The sequence below is a fragment of the Pagrus major genome, chromosome 8 (genome assembly GCF_040436345.1).
Source record: "Pagrus major chromosome 8, Pma_NU_1.0".
Lineage (NCBI taxonomy): Eukaryota > Metazoa > Chordata > Actinopteri > Spariformes > Sparidae > Pagrus > Pagrus major.
Window position 1 is genome coordinate 30932115 of NC_133222.1, and position 16343 is coordinate 30948457.

Here is a 16343-nt window from a genome sequence, read left to right on the forward strand (position 1 = left end):
GTGTGTTTAATCAGTGTGATATTTAGTATGGAAGAATTCAGCAGATGCCTGGTTTAGATAAGGGGCACAGGCATTTGTTTGAGGACTGAGAGTGAGTAGCTAATGAACCAAGAAGATTATGGATAGGTTTGAGGTATATAGATTAAAGTATGAAAGAACACAGGTATGATCTGCAGCATTTTGAATGTGTTGCAAATGATCCAAGATCTTGGACCAGGAGTTTGGCATCTCCCCGATGAGGCTGGGTCTGATCTGACAGATGATGTAGACAGAAAATCTGCAGGATTAAACAAGTGGCTGCTATGCAGGCCTCTTATCATATTTGGTTGTTCAGGAAAACAAAAAAGGAGGCTCTCGCTTTAATTTTGGTTGTGTTACTGGGCTGGTAAAATCTTTTTTGCAGAATGCTAGTGGATGACAGTACATTTACTTGATTACAATTTTGAGGTGGTTTTAGTTTACAATTATAATATAAGCCCTTTGGGCTTCTTTTCCTCTCCTGCACAATTATTTGCCTTTGTATTATTAAATATAATTCTTGTTTTTTTTATCATTGTGCATATGAATAAAATAAATAAAAATAAAAATACTTATAGCAACAACTTCAGTTACTAGTTACTTTGCATATTAAGAATTTGCATACAAAGATCAACTTAATTTCAAATATAACATCTGAATATGATTAATTGTTATTGTGGTACCCCAGAGATTTAGTATCACATGTCCAAATAATTGGGGAATTCACAAGAGATGGATTAAACAAAAGAATGTTCACAATAGTCTCTTGTACGGGTCAACCTCTCAAAGTGCTGGATCATACACTTCCCATAATACAACCAGGTAGCGGCGTTTTCTACTTGTCTTTTTCTAAAGGCCACCTCGTTCAAACCTCTCACTGCCAGTTTCTAACTTAAGGTTTCTGTTAAATCTTTAAGTCGGAGGCCCACGCACTCAAAATAGCTCTGATGATGTCATCAGGGTCTTTTTAAAAAAACTTTGGAGCACTCACTCCAGAGCCACAGAGGACATTGTACAACTGTTTCACAAGCTGAGCAGTTATCTTTTCTTTTGTTTTGTATTTACAATCTGTGCATGTGTTGTGGCATATATTTTACACAAAAAATAGTTCACTTACAAAACTATGGTAGTGCACGTGTATTGTTACTGCTTTAATTTTTGAGTTTTGTCTGTTTGTTCTTGTATAGTTTCTATTTTATTTTACCCTTATTTTATGCACATTTATTCTCTAAGTTTCTCCATTTAGCTGTAATCATTCTGTCCATGGGATCAACAAAGGATGATATTTTATAGGTTGCACAATCAATCATAATATAATCAAAATTGCAATATGGCCAAGTGCAATATCCTAAATCACAAGGAGCAGAATTTTTTTGATAAAGGTCAAATGTCTTTAAAAACATCTAATTTTCTTTACTCTGAAAGATTGGGATAACAAGTCATGTAGTGTAGTGATTGGACACAATGTCAAAGAGAGATATGAAAATGTTAAAAGCATTAAGTCCTACATGTCCAGATCTCTCTTTAAACGCAGAATTAGGAAAATGTGTTGATTACCATATTGTAGAAGAAGGGTTTTGCATATTTTGGGATCTTATTCAAATTCCCCCACAAGAAAAGATGTATTTTAAAAATGTATTTATTTTATAATTATATATACACTATATTTATTTACAATGTTTGTGTGTGTTCACTGTTCTTTCTTAGGCAGACGACACATCAAATATGTCACTAGTTCATACAGCTGTTCTATTGACAGTGTCCTGCCAGGGCACAAAGCCCTGTGCTGTCTGGAAGTACGACTTCAGGCTGTCTCGGATTGACACTGCATCCTGCGATGCCCTGGCAGTTGACAGTCGTCCTGGCTCCAGCAGGCTGTTGTCCCCGGCAACCAGCCTCCTCCATTTACCTGGCAGAATCTCCCCTGATGCTGCCGTCCCGTCAACAAATTCAGGTGGGATGTATCTGGTTGTATGAGAGGCTGCAGTGTCAGTGTAGGTGAGCATGTTGTGCAGGGCCACACAGGCCTTAACCACGTCCACAGTCTGGTAGAGATCTATGGGCCGTCCCAGAATCCTCCAGCGGGCAGCCAGAACACCAAAAGCATTTTCAATCACTCTCCTGGCCCTTGAGTGGCGATAATTGTAGACTGTCTGTGCATCATCAAGGTTGATACCTACAAGCAAAGAGATGTAACACATTAGACCACACTGAAAGCAGAGAACAAATGTATGATGTTAAGGGAATGGCAAATCTGTTGATGTCAGAATAGATTACCTGAATATGGCCGCATCAAATGTACATTCAGTGGGAATGCTTCATCACCCAGGAACACATGTGGTGTTGAGGTGTTCGTGTCATTCAGAGGGGCGGGTGGAGGAAGATCTAGGGTCCCCTGCAGAATTTGTGATCCAAATACACTCTCCCGGAAAATCCCACCGTCACTTTCGCTCCCAAATGCACCGATGTCCAGCACGGTGAAGCGATACTCTGCATCGCAGGCGGCCAAAAGCACAACAGACCTCTCTTTGTTATGGAAGCTGCCACGCCCTGGGCCTGCTGGTGCCCTGGTTTGCACGAGTCTCGCATCAATGGCTCCCACGCAGTTTGGAAAATTCCAAACTCTCCAGAAATCACAGGCAATGCGGGTCCAGTCTCTGGCCGTGGGTGAAAACACAAAGTCCTTTCTCAGCGCCTTCCAGATAGCCTGACACACCTCGGACACAATCGAAGACAACGTCGCCGCATCTAGCTGGCAGCTGAGCGCAGCACTTTCCTGGTCACTGCCTGATGCGAGTAACCTCAAAGTTATAGCCAGCTTCTCTTGCAAACTCACCGCCAGCCTGCTGCGAGTCCTGTCGTGTTGTGTGAACGGTTCAATGCGATGCAGCAGCTCATCAAAACGGAGAGCGGACATGCGAAAGTAACTGAAGTGCATTTCCTCGTCGAGAGCGCGCATTGGCCCCAGAACACGGTCAAATTCCCCGCCGAGACGTCGCTTTGCGAGTAAGCGACGGGCAGGCCGCCTCCTTTTGTGTTGCATTTGTCGTTTTAAAAGCCATAAACAGATAATTTCTTCCTCCGCAAGCAGGAGCTCCTGTGCACTGCGGGCCGCCATGTTGGATACTGACGTTCTTCCGGCAACACGGTTGATGTTCTTCTTCATTGGAAGTTCCGGCAGGCTGTACGAAGCTGCTGCCCTCCACCGGCATGAAGTAGTCACTTCAGTTCATATTCTAGTAGCCGACAATCCAATATAACAAGAAAACTTATTCACTAATTCACTCCAACATTAGCTAGTAGCTAGTTTAGGTGGGTAAATATCCAGCTCCACTGTTGACATTTTAATAAAAATCTAAATCAAATTTTTGTTGTTTCAATAAGTACTTCTTTGGTTAAAAATCAAATTTGGTCACCTGTATTTCAGTTAAACATTATTATTGCAGGCCTCAATGTCCCCCCTTAGCGGCTGGGCCCCATTAAACTCTACTCTCTCCCCCCTTATGGACGGCCCTGGGTGTAGGTTAAATGGGATTGTGTAAGAGGAAACTGAAATTGTTTTTAAAGGATAAAAACAGAGGATTAGATAACACCTAAACTGTATCAATGTTTTATTGTTTTACAATGGCAGTACAGTGAAATTAACAGTTGCTCATGCTATTGAGTTCATGTGTACATTTACTGACATCTCTTTACAGTGTTTCACATTAGTAGAGGTGAAGACTTATTTGTTATTCAGTGAACACTCTTGATTTACATTACAATCAAGAAGAAAACACTACTCGGATGTGTTGCTGCATGTGTGCAATATTTTTGCTGTCTTTGACATTCAGTAGAGTGACACGCTGTACAAACAACTTATTTAGCTAATGCTGGTACACACCTGTGAACGGCTCTACAAAGAAGGCATTTTATACAGTGGTGTGTGTTGTGTACATTCCCTTTTACATTAAACATACACCTGTAAAGCCAATATAGACAGAGGCAAGAGTTGCCTATACGTCTGTTGACGAGTAAATAGACCAGTCGGAGTGAACAGGTTTCACTGGCGACAGTAAGGTCACTGGGAACAATGTACTTAATCTTTCAGCAAATACTGTTGACGCACATACAGAAATGAGTCAGTCACTTTGCTGCAGTAATTTTGAGAAAATCACATTTCTTTAAGGCCCCATTTAAACAACAAAGCTTAAGTGCCCTTTTCTTTCAAATACAATACTTAGTGCACTTTTTTTTATAATTTAACCAACCCAGAAAACATCTTTGGGGGCGGTCAAGTCAAAACAGTATAGGCCAAGACCATTAGTAGTTCTCAACCTGGAGATCAGCCTGCAACAGATCATTACTGAAATTGTGACAATGAAAAAGAATGAATATTTGTAGACCATTGAATGAAAAAGACATGTTTTTAAAAATTACTTGGTGTTTTAGCTTGCAAATGCATACAAGGCGAATATCAGCCTCATGTGTTCCAACATGGAACAAATTATCGCTCTGATTGGCAACGTGATGGATGAAATAAACCAGTCTGCCAGGGTAATTCAAAAGACACATTTGGCTCGTCTCTAGAGCTGGATACGCTCAATGGGGCTGTGATGAAAAGAAACCGTCAGTTGAATCTGCCCGTAGAGGAGGAGTTAAAGCTTCTGCTCAGCCCTCACTGTGACAAACGCCACATCTCCAAAATCACAAAGAGATCTTTGTCAAGGACACAGACAAGCAGAGAGGGTCTCTTTGAAGCTGATCAACAAGTAAACTACAAACGGCTCCATCAAGGACTTAACAGTTTCAAAAGAGGTGGATAAGCTTATGCTGATTAACCAGCCTTGAGACTCAAATAAAAATTCAAGCCTGTATACAGTGCAACACACACACACACACAAAACCCCTCCACTCCATAACCGCTTGATGGCTCAGTCATAAACATAGCAATAAAAAAAGGTACAGTTAAGTATGATCACTGTGTGCATCAGGAGATAGTCCAGTGTTGGACATGGTGCAGCATTCATGATAAATTAGTGTTTAAGAGTCACAGTCATTGACAATTCAAGAACCTCAGCTGAACACGACGTATGAACGTAAAACAAAGCACAAAGGTTTCCAGAACAGCACGCTCAAACACAGAGACACATTATCAGACCGACCTCGTGTTGAAGGTGCATCAAGGTGAGCAAAGTATTTAACAGCATTTCCCCCTCTTGTTCTTTGACTCACCGTCATAATAAACCATCCCAGTTATAAAAAGAGGATATCTTACAAACATATCTTACCTTACAATTGTGAGAGCCCGATAATTTCAATTAACATAAAGACTCCTATTGCTTCCTTTTTAAAAGGCAAATAAAGTTTCCAAAGTAGCTTTATCAAGACGAGGAACATGATCATCCACGTATGGTATTATTTCAAATGGTCGCACATTATGACGGCTCAAATCTCCTATTAGATATATTTGAAGGATCTTCAGCAGTGGAAACGTGCCCACATTATATGAATCTATTCTTCAGACAAAGTGTTAAGTGGACACCAAAGCTGCAGGAGTGTGAATGTCTCAGTGTCTTCATTGTGATGGGTGCAGATGCGAATCATTCTGCTGTGAAACCTGATGATACTTTTATCCAGTGCTTCAGTCATGGCCACATAAGCCGGAATCAAAGTCAAACAAGGACACACAAATAAAAATCATTACATGACATAAGGTGTGAGTGGCTTTAAGAGCTCACCGCTGTCAAGCGTCACTGTCCGCTGGGCAGGAGTTTCATCAGCCACCACGGACCGGTACACAAAATGTCCTCAGCCTCCACAGCGGTTGGGAACAGTCTCCGCAGGTCAGATGAGACGCACACAGAGGGAAAACAGACACCCAGGAGGGGACAGCAGGCAACAGATGGAAGTCCCAGGGTGGAGGCAGTGTCTTCAGTGTCTTGGTGTGTGTGTGGGCCTTGAAGGCACAAATATCCAGTGGCAATCCAAGTTTCCCAGACTGAGGGGGTGCCCTCAGGGGCAGCAGAGGTTGTCTATGATCAGCGTGATGTCAAAACCGTACACCTCCAGCAGGTCGACCAGGAAGGAGCGATCGCCCTGGGGATCCAGCCCCATGGCCCTCATGTGCTCAGCGGTGAGGGTGGGATCAATGCTCCCTGATACCTCGGACAGGGTCTGGAAGATGCGGTTATTCAGCTCCATGAAGAATCTAGGACAGGATTAAAAACAGCTCCGTCATGCTATGGTCCTCCGCATTTTCTTACAATTATAACACCAACAGTACCACCTGTGATTATGACTCAAGTAGCAGCTACAAGTACGCTTGCCAAGGACTCACAGAATAAAAAGATCCTCTTCAGTTGATGTGCAGTCCCCATCCACCTCCTGAGAGTACAGCAACAATTGCCTGGGGAAAAAAAATTACAATCAATCAATCATTATGAAATCTGAATGATAGGATCTTGAGGCCTCTAATCTTGATTTTTAATTTTGCAGCATTTTCTCTATAACTGAATAAAATCAGATCATTTGACAGTAAACATGATGCTATTTTAGCTGTGTTACAGTGCGTAGTGTACCTCTGTTCCGTCAGTTTCCTGTACTTTTCCTTATCTGCCGCATTCAGTCGGAGAAGCGGCTGCAAGTGGCTCCTGTGCGTTTTCACATTCTGGTTATCAATGTAGACGTCGTACAGCTCCTTCTTCTCCTCAAATATCTTCTCTGTTGTGCCTTAAAAACGAAATATGGAAGCATGCTCACAAATAAGGGATCATTTCCATAGATTACACTTAGCATTTACAAGCATTTACATGCAGTAGAGCTTCACTCACAGGCCACGTAGGACATCTCTGTTTCCAGGGCAGTGATGTCGGCTACGTTGATGTAGAAGAAAGGTCGTAATTCAGGCACAGAGACACCGATTCCAGGTAAAGAGACGTTGGCCAGACAGCAACAGCAATACACTGAGGGAGCACAAGAACACAGGGGATGAAACATATTCATGGAAAGAGAAATAAAAGACCAGTTAGGATGCAGCATTAGTGCATTTATCAGACGCTGAGCTTTTAGTGTGGAAGAACAACAAGGACAGAATCTGTGCTGCAGCCACAGATTAAATAGCACTTGTCTTTGTGTGAGCATGCATGTTTGGGCTTCTTACCCCGGTAGCAGACCACGCCTACAGGTGGAGGCGAGAAGATGAGGAGACGTTTCCTGAGCAGCGCAAACTTCCACAGCACCATTATCTGCTCCCCGAAGAACTGGATGAACTGGGACATGCAGCCAGCTGGGTGGGTGATCTGCAGGGAGAAAACAAAAAAAGATTTTAAAAAATATGTTGTTTTTTTATTTTGAGGTTGTTTTCTGACTGAGCAAACATGCTGTTCTGCTGCTTTCAGACCTTCATTTCTGGGTGCATACAGCGGTTGATGGTGGTGACGCTCCAGGTTGGGCAGGCGGTGACCAACCCGTTTCCCATAGGGGGAAGGACCGCCTTCTTATCCTCATAGAAGGCTTCCAGTGGAGAATACTGTCCTGGACACTGCAGCTGGTGTCTACAAGGCAATAACAGGAGGAGGAGGAGAGAGAGAGACGAATCATGTTGGGTCAGTTTTTGATTTGTATATTTAAGCAGATTCAGCTTGCTTGAGTGTATTTACACAAATCACACATTCATATTAAAAGGTCCCATATTATGCACGTTTGTAGGTTAATACTTTTATTTTGGGTGCCTACTATAAAATGATTACATGCTTTAAAGGTCAAAAACAACATTATTCTTCTCAAACTGTTGATTTCTGCAGCACCTCTATTCACCCTCTGTCTGAATGCTCTGTTTTAGTGCCTGTCTCTTTAAAAAAGGTGCAATATATAAGAATTGGCCCTCTGTCAAATTCATACTCCAAACAAACAGGAGGCAGCATATCACCAGAGTAGCCACTAACTGCTGCTAACTGTAGCTGCCCTTAGCTAGTTAGCTCAGTTAGCCATGCAGCTGGCTGTTCAGACTGGGAGCTCAGGAACCAGGGGGCTGTTAGTGTTCACACTGCTAGCACAGGGGCTTTGGACTCGGACAGGTTGGGGCTAACTTCAGTAGGTAACTGCGCAACACAATACATAGACATCATAATGCAAAATTCCTACATATTGCCCCTTGAAGGCCTCTATCCTAGAAAGCTCTGCTCTGAGCAGGCACGATGTTTCTGAAACCACGGCCGCGCTTAGCACGTGGACGGGGGCGGTGACTGTGCAATTGTGACATCACAACCTTTCAGAAGTCCTGATTCCTCGTTCAAAGTCACAGTCTCCAAGACCTGCTTTATACTAAGAAAATCTCACTTTCTACATTATGGGACCTTGAATGATCTGCACGTCATGTTTGCAGCTCATGCAGAGTCATCTGACAGATTTATAGACAATTACTAAAGCACGCATCTGAAACTATTCACTCAAACTGATCCAATCTGCTACACACTGTAAAGGGAAGTCTATGTGGAAGAATTTTGTATTCAGTATCAGACACTATCAGGTCATCTATAATGCAAGATCACAGATTGTGCTTGGTTAGTCAGCATCGCTTGTTCTTAAATTGCATTGTGGGATCACTTGAGGCCACTCACATTACATAAACACCACTTTTTTAAATTAGATTCAGCCACATCAACTCATGCTTTACATATTTCTACCACCACCCGAGGCATCTGCTCACTACTGTAAAAAAGCCACAGTAGCCACACATAAACTAGATCACCACACTCCGTTCAGATGAATTCAGATCCACTTGTACTTGCTGGTAACCTGAGCCGACTGTGGCTGTGTCACATATTTATGCATAGTCAATGAGGAGATAAGCTTTTTTCGTGAGAGGACTGAAGCAGAAGAGCAGAGTTACTGAAGAGAGGAGAGGCTGTCAAGGCTCCTTCCACTTCCTCGCTTAGACTTCATACAAAAACTGCATGTAAATGGGCCCTGGTGACGATAGCTGTAACTGGGACTCGAGGCTCATGTTTAATAGATGAGAAGAAATTTGAACAAAGAAGCAAGGACAGGAGGTGCACACATAAGAAGAAAACTAGGAGAGAAATAAGGTAAACAGAATACCAAAAGGGTGGTGCACAGGCAGCAAAATAGGATAAATGAGCACATACACACACAGGACAGTATGTCTTACCTGACTTGGTTCTCCAGGAAGTGCATGTAGCGGTAGAGCAGAGTGTAGGAGGGAGACAGAATTCCCACAGACTTCATCCTCGCTCCTCGCTCCAGCTCACTCTCCACAGGCATGTTCGCAAAACAGGCCAGCCCAAAGTAGGAGCCTTTACGGAAATATCTAGCCAAGGGGCAAAACAAAGAGGAGGGGTAAACACACAGTGACAGAATTCTGGCAGGGATTGAAAAGACGCACGTTTCCTCTATACATACATGAAGTCGCTGGTGATCCGATGGGAACCGCTGGCCATTGACTTGAACTCAACTCCGTCTAGATTGACGTCGTGAGGCAAGCACCACTCTACCATATTCCCTGCCATTCACACAGAAAATAAACCATGAAGTTACTTCCCACACGGACTACTTTCATCCTGACTGCTTCCCCTAATTCTGCGTGTCAGTCATGCTGTAGCAGGAGGTCAGACAGAGAGAGAAAGTACTGACTCAGCAACTGTGACTTTCTATACCCTGGCCTCTTCCATATATTAAGGGGGCATTATGTAGTTTTGGAGAAGAAATTTACAAATTTACATAATCATAATACATCATCATAATGTCATAGGCATTTTTTTTCCCATAACTGAATAAACAAGCTGTTCTCAGAGGAAAATAAGGCCCCCAGATCACTATTTGAAGCTAGAAAGGTGGCAGGGTCCGCCAGCTATAAACAAAGTAAAACAGTATGAGATTGTGTTGTCCTTTAAGGTCAGTTTGTTTAGGCATTAAAAAAAAAAATCAGTCAATGAAGATCCTTCTCTTCTGATTAAAAACAACATAGTGCACCTTTAAGTACCAACACCCTGGCCTTGTTTGCTGAACTATTGACTATATTTTTTGTCTATTTTTAAGTACAGTCTTCTATTAGGACTGTCTAATCTAATAATCTAATCTAATAATCTAATAGGACTGTTTTCCGTTGTTCCAGCCTGGGCTTCAGTCACTCAGCTCCTGCTCACAGTATGTTTGAAAGCTTGTAAATCAGACCAGGAAGTTCATTTCTTTTGGAAGGGCTGCCCCACTGGTTTGATTGTGAATCTTTATATCTGGGTCTTGAAAGTTAAAATGCTTGACAACACCACCTCTATAATGTCTTTGGTTAAGAGCAGCATTACCCCTTCACTCCCATGACTCAGTATAATGCACTGAAGCACATCAGATAGAGAGACGTTTCAGGATAACAATCCTTCAGATTGTCTGGTCGACAACAATTTGATCCATGACAGATAAGAAATCACTCCTGCAATTCGCTCGCTTACCTGATCTTGTATCAAAGGTAACCACAAACACAGCCACGATCTGGTCCTTTTCCTCCCACTGATCCCTCACCGAGAGGCCCGGGAAGGGAATATGACGGTCTGTACCGAGGGTGTGCGGGCGATCCCACCCGTGCCCGCAGAGCACTGTTCGCGGGCGGCCCGGGCTTCCGTCCCCGCTGGCAATAACAGCTGTTAGACTCTTCGTCGGACTGCAGGTTATGGCGGTGGTGGTGGTGCCGCTGCTCCACCCAGTAACAGCCGCGGTGCCTGTCGGTGAGCGACGCCCGGCTGGCTGCGAACTTTTCTCCGGCGGTGCGTCGTGCTCCCTCGGCGGCACGGGCTGCGGAGCGGCCGCCTGGTTCGGATCGGGCGGTGGGATCTCCTCCCAGTCCAGCAGCGGGGCTCGGTCCGACTGCTTCACCATGGTGCTGCGGCTGCCTCCGGGGACTCGGGAAGGGAGACAAATATGACTAAAGTCCGCTGTCCAGTTGAGCTAAAACACACTAAACACGGTGCTGGAGCCGGATCATGATGTCCTGCTGCCTGCTGGGTTGTTTTCTATGTATTTGTAAGCGTGTCACATCCACCGACGGGCTGCTTCTCCTCCTCCTGTCTCACTGTTTTGATGACGTCGGTGACTTCCGCCCACGTGTCTATATTACTATTTAATACAATGACCTAATTTCGGTTATGGACTATTAACTTTGCCCATAATCATTCATTTTATTATTTATTCACACAGAGATTCCGCTTTAACGTGCTTGTTGTACTTAAGTCTATTACAGATTGTTTAATGGTATTTTCATGTTGTTAACTCCATGTATTTATGTACCCATACACATTTAACAGTTAGATTCTCATAGTTTTAATGGGACCGTTGTAAAAAAAAAGTTGTTTACGCAATTAACAGCCATTTTAAAGTCAGGTGTGCTGTTTATGAACAAGTCAGCCAATCAGAGGGCTAGATGTGTTGACCCGGGGGCATAGTTCATTTAAACAGGAAGTCATTTACATACAAAGCGCGAAATTTAAGCGTGGTGGTGGATGGGGAAGGCGACTCGTACGTGAGTATGCGTCATGTATCATCATACAACATACATTATTACTCAAGCATAAAGTACACACTGGTGTGTGAGTGAGTGAGTGACTCATAATGTGAAGCTTCTGTTGAGCTTTCAAATATGTCTGAAAATAACATCACAGCTTGACAGATGTGATGCTTTTCAACTGTCTTGCTTGCTGTGGTAAGCTAAATGTCATCAAAACATAAATCAATGAGTAATATTGACTTTTTGATTAAATTATGGGTGTGGAGGTCAACAGTGTGCCGACAGTAGGATATACTGGATACATATAGGCCTACTGCTTTTGAGGTCAAGAGAGTATAATTCTTTCTTCCAAAGAGACTTGAATGCAAGCATAATAATCTAAAGCGTGCTGAATTTAAAAAACAGTATTTTTGCTCTCCAGTGGTAATCAAATACAGGATTAAGCATATTAAACCAAACCTTTGCCAAAACTCAGGCCCCAAGCATGGCGGCATTGTATGACGGAATCAGCCAGCAGCTGGACTTCACTAGCTGTGGAGAGGAGGGGAGCAGCAGCAGTGACAACAGTTCAGATGACTACACCTCCAGGATCCGGAGTCCCAGGATTTGCAGTCCCAGGATCCGGAGTCCCAGGATTTGCAGTCCCAGGATCCGGAGTCCCAGGATTTGCAGTCCCAGGATTCGCAGTCCCAGCTCTGTGTGCAGGACGCCCCGGGTACAGCGCCACCGCAGCAGAAGCAACACCATATCTTCCCCTGTAGAGTGCACCAGCCCCATACCTTACGCTTCCTGGAAGAAACTGAGGCTCTGTGACTCTCCCAGCACTCCCAAGGTGGGGAATAATTCCGACTGATTGTACTTAAGTGTGCCCCCTGTGTTCTTGGAGTGAGTCTCAGTATGTCAAAGCAGTTTAACTTGATGAACTGTATTTCTCTCTATTTTTCCCCTGCAGAGCTTACTATCAAAGTCGTCCCAGCCTTGCTCCAGCACTAAGATAAGTCGCAATCAGAGGACCCTGCGTTTCACCTCAGCTGCTCCTAACTACGTCCATGCACCTTGTGTCAATGTGAATCCTTTCACCCCTGACACAGTGCGGAGGAACAGCGAGCTGCAGTGGAGGAACAGTTGTAGGAGTGATGATGATGAAGATTATGGACGCAGGTAACTATTGCTGAATGTTGTATCATCATCTGTATTAACTGTGAAACCTAGTGCATTTTCAGCCTTCTTATGCAGATTTGTTTAATGATAATGTCTGTCTTGTCTGGGTGTCTCATAAGATTGAATGCACTACTTTGACAATATTCGTCTCCAAAATGTAGTGAAGTGGAAGTATCAGAAAACAGAAGTACTCAAGGAAGGTACAAGTGCCTCAAGATTGTACTTAGGTATAGTACTTGAGTGAATGTACTTCACTGGGTATGGCCTTAAAATGATATTGTGATATTTTTTGGCTATATTGCAATACATTATCTATATATATCTATATATCTATATCTATATCTATATATATATATATATATATATATATATATATATATATATATATATATATATATATATATATATATACTGGTGAAGGCCAGTATTAGAACATGTAGAACAATATGGTAAGTTGAGGCATCAAATGTCATCACTTTACTGTAACACAGCCTTTAAAACCAGGAAAAGGTAACACTTTGGCCATATCACTATATAAAGACATCCAAAATCAATTTGTTTTTAATGCCACTACTCATAGGCCTGACTTTAATCCCTTCGTGATGCAGTTTTGTTAATATAAAAAGGTCTAAAGGCCCTCTTTAACCTTTCAGGTTGAAACACAGCTTAACGTCATCTGAGGAGGATGATGAAGCCTTTCTCCCACCAAAGGTACAACTATTTTTATCAGTGCTTTCTGCTGGATGTGCGCCTCCCTCTCAGATGCCTCTGATATGATTTCATCATCAGGCTTTGTCATCCTCGCCTGCCTCCTCACTTCTTGTTTTGTCCAAAAATTACATGCTGCCAGTCCTGCTTCCGGGATTTCTCTAAGGAATCTCCAGCTCTGTCAGACTCTTCCACCTCTTTCATTATGGAAGCACGACCATATTTGGTGATGCATGAAAGAGATTCCCCGGTTCTTCTAGCTAATGAAACTCGAGACTGATGACGCGTGTTGCTCCTTTTTAGAAATGTCTTTTGGTTTAACCACAAGGGCCTCCCGTCTGTTTATCTGGCAGAGGCGAGCCATCCAAGCCTTCATGCTGTCGCGCTATGAGAGCGAGTTCCTGGAGCTGGAGTGCATTGGCGTGGGCGAATTTGGGGCAGTTTACAAGTGTGTGAAGAGGCTGGATGGTTGCTGGTACGCCATTAAACGCTCTCGCCGACCCCTGGCAGGCTCTGCCAATGAGTGAGTCAGCATTATGTCGTGTCTCTGCCAGAATCAGATCAGTCCACTTGTTTTACTGTTCCTGACTTGATCAAATTTATCCTTGACTGTGTTTTTTTTTTTTTTTATGTCCTCTCAGGCAGTTGGCCCTAAAGGAAGTGTATGCGCATGCTGTTCTTGGGCACCACCCACATGTTGTTCGTTATTATTCAGCATGGGCAGAAGAAGATCACATGATTATTCAGAATGAATACTGTGATGGTTGGTTTCCCCTTACGGTCAAAAACGGTTTAGGAAGACTTTTGACAAGACAATTTTTGGTCGATCTTGAATTATGTGGTTTTGTTAACGTGTGTCTTTGTGGCAGGTGGGAGTCTCAACAATGCCATCGTGAAGAAGGAGATGCAGGGTGAGCTGTTTTCGGAGGCCGAGTTGAAAGATCTGCTCTTACAGGTGTCGATGGGGCTGAAGTACATCCACAGCTCAGGCCTCGTACACCTGGACATCAAACCAAGTATGCCTCATTGAGCAGTTTGTATTTCTAATATTGTCCAGTCTTTTAAAAAATCTGCCTTGTTTCAACTCTTTTGTAGGTAATATATTCATTTGCCAGCGTCCCAGTGCTGCAGGTGAAGGGGAGAGTGAGGAGGAAGATGATGGAAGCACTTCAGCAGGAGTCATTTACAAAATTGGTATTACTGTACATGGCATATTTTATACATTTCTACCTTAAATGTTTGATTGCTGTAAAATCTGATTCTTGTTGTTTTCTACAGGGGATCTGGGTCATGTGACGTCAACCAACAGCCCTCAAGTTGAGGAAGGGGACAGCCGTTTTCTGGCCAGTGAGGTCCTGCATGAGGTAAAAATGTTAAAAGCAAAGTAGTCATGGTCCCTCATTTGGTTGAACCTCACTGCAGATCGAAAAATGTCCAGTGTGTAGAATTTAGTGGCATCTAGTGGTGAGGTTGCAGATTGAAGATCCCTCGTGTCACCCTCCTATAGAAATGCTCGATGTCCACTGTAGACCCAGTGTCACTTGGCTTGTCCATTCTGGGCTACTGTAGAAAAATCTTTGCACAACCTGGGGGAAGAGGACCCACTCCCTATGTAGATACAAACTCATTCTAAGGTAACAAAACACTGAAAGAAAACATAATTATGAATATTAGATTTCTGAATCCCTAGTAAATCTTGCACACTGGACCTTTTTTTTAAAAAAAAATAAATAAATGAATAAAATCTCAAATTCACATGTTCAGTTGTATTTGCGTTGTTTCTCGTGCTCATTTCAGCTATGTCTCTGCTCTCCAGGATTACAGCAACCTCCCCAAGGCAGACATCTTTGCTCTGGGCCTCACGGTGCTGCTGGCAGCCGGCGCTCCTCCCATGCCGCAAAATGGAGATGAGTGGCACAGCCTTAGAGAGGGGAAGCTCCCCAAACTTCCCCAGGAGCTATCGGCTCCCTTCAGAAGCCTACTTCAGGTACTCCTTTATTTTTGGGCTGATGTTTTTGTCATGATGTTTGAATATTTTAATCTAAAATAATCTAAAAGGATTTGATTTTCAAGATGTCGTCTCAATGGATAGCATGTTTATGTTGTAACAAAAGCATTTAAATTCACTCTTACTAGCGTAGCTTGTCGAAAATACTTTTTGTTTGTTTTTTTCTTTATTTCAGTTGTTGCTGGATCCAGACCTCACAAAGCGTCTATCTGCCAGGGAGCTGTGCAAGCACACGGTCTTAAGGGAGGAGAGGACTGGGAGGCTGGCTGCTCAGCTACGAAGAGAGCTCAATGTAGAGAAGTTCAGGACTGCAATGCTTGAAAAGTAATTAGGGGCGGAAAATAAGTTTAAATTTAACCTTAATAAATTGGTCCTGCTTAATACTCGCATGCTGATGCCAGTTAAAAGCAGTCACTTATTTCCATTTTCTCCTCAGGGAGCTGCAGGAGGCTCGTCAGGCTGCTTTGTCACCCAAGCAGAGCCTCCCTCCTGGGCTGAAACCCCCTGCTAAGATGGGGCCTCTTCCAAAATCAGGGAGGAGGCTTGTCGGTAGGAAGACTGCGCGATCCATGAGCTTTGGTTGCCCAGGATATGGAGTGTGATGGGACGTTGTGAGGTCCCAAGGCTCGACTGCAATGTGACTCCTTCTGCAACAAGGTGGTGGCACAAATGTACCAGTTCTTCATGGGAAGACCACGTGACAAAATCCCTGATACAGTAAAGGTTTTGCTGGAACTGATTTGAAATAACTGGATGGACAACCCTACCAGTGGTCTGAGTGGACACAGTTTAATTGAGCGACTGGTTTTAAAGGACTAATCTGCCTTTTTAAGTGATTTTCAACTGCTTGTTACTGCCACAGACCATTGTACTTGTGTTTTTTAAGTGTAAATAAACTTTTTAAGCATTTTATCAGACGGGTTTTGTCTTTTTTGATTTTCGCTGTGCAGCTCC

The 16343-nt window shown here is 43.3% G+C and overlaps 2 protein-coding genes across 3 annotated transcripts; one reads left to right on the forward strand and one right to left on the reverse strand.

The window, feature by feature from the left end:
• Positions 1 to 3612: 3612 nt before the first annotated feature.
• dennd11 (DENN domain containing 11) lies at positions 3613 to 11418 on the reverse strand. The gene is made up of 9 exons (XM_073471928.1): positions 10464 to 11418; positions 9421 to 9520; positions 9170 to 9328; positions 7400 to 7553; positions 7160 to 7298; positions 6831 to 6962; positions 6579 to 6729; positions 6338 to 6406; positions 3613 to 6208 (listed from the first exon to the last, which is right to left on the reverse strand). The coding sequence occupies exons 1-9, from the start codon at positions 10885 to 10887 to the stop codon at positions 6013 to 6015; spliced, it is 1524 nt and encodes a 507-aa protein (XP_073328029.1). The 5' UTR covers positions 10888 to 11418; the 3' UTR covers positions 3613 to 6012.
• Positions 11419 to 11450: 32 nt separating this feature from the next.
• Positions 11451 to 16301, forward strand: wee2 (WEE2 oocyte meiosis inhibiting kinase). 2 transcript variants are annotated; one of them, XM_073471927.1, is made up of 13 exons: positions 11451 to 11527; positions 11988 to 12137; positions 12183 to 12344; positions 12465 to 12673; positions 13327 to 13384; positions 13735 to 13904; positions 14023 to 14144; positions 14251 to 14397; positions 14477 to 14575; positions 14660 to 14745; positions 15198 to 15368; positions 15565 to 15713; positions 15826 to 16301. In XM_073471927.1, the coding sequence occupies exons 2-13, from the start codon at positions 11997 to 11999 to the stop codon at positions 15989 to 15991; spliced, it is 1680 nt and encodes a 559-aa protein (XP_073328028.1). In that variant the 5' UTR covers positions 11451 to 11527; positions 11988 to 11996; the 3' UTR covers positions 15992 to 16301. The 2 variants fall into 2 exon arrangements, with proteins under 2 accessions (XP_073328028.1, XP_073328027.1); XM_073471926.1 differs by having other exon boundaries at positions 11988 to 12344.
• Positions 16302 to 16343: the final 42 nt, after the last annotated feature.

What these genes read in the sequence shown, in the direction of transcription:
- wee2 (XM_073471926.1), top strand. Translation starts at nt 11,997, where the DNA reads ATGGCGGCATTGTATGACGGAATCAGCCAGCAGCTGGACTTCACTAGC. An exon ending in ACACCTGGACATCAAACCAA is followed by an intron (nt 14,398 to 14,476) that starts GTATGCCTCATT and finishes ACTCTTTTGTAG; the next exon opens with GTAATATATTCATTTGCCAG. An exon ending in AGGAGTCATTTACAAAATTG is followed by an intron (nt 14,576 to 14,659) that starts GTATTACTGTAC and finishes TGTTTTCTACAG; the next exon opens with GGGATCTGGGTCATGTGACG.
- dennd11 (XM_073471928.1), bottom strand. Translation starts at nt 10,887, where the DNA reads ATGGTGAAGCAGTCGGACCGAGCCCCGCTGCTGGACTGGGAGGAGATC. An exon ending in TTCCTGGAGAACCAAGTCAG is followed by an intron (nt 7,554 to 9,169) that starts GTAAGACATACT and finishes ATTGCCTTGTAG; the next exon opens with ACACCAGCTGCAGTGTCCAG. An exon ending in AGAGATGTCCTACGTGGCCT is followed by an intron (nt 6,730 to 6,830) that starts GTGAGTGAAGCT and finishes TTCGTTTTTAAG; the next exon opens with GCACAACAGAGAAGATATTT.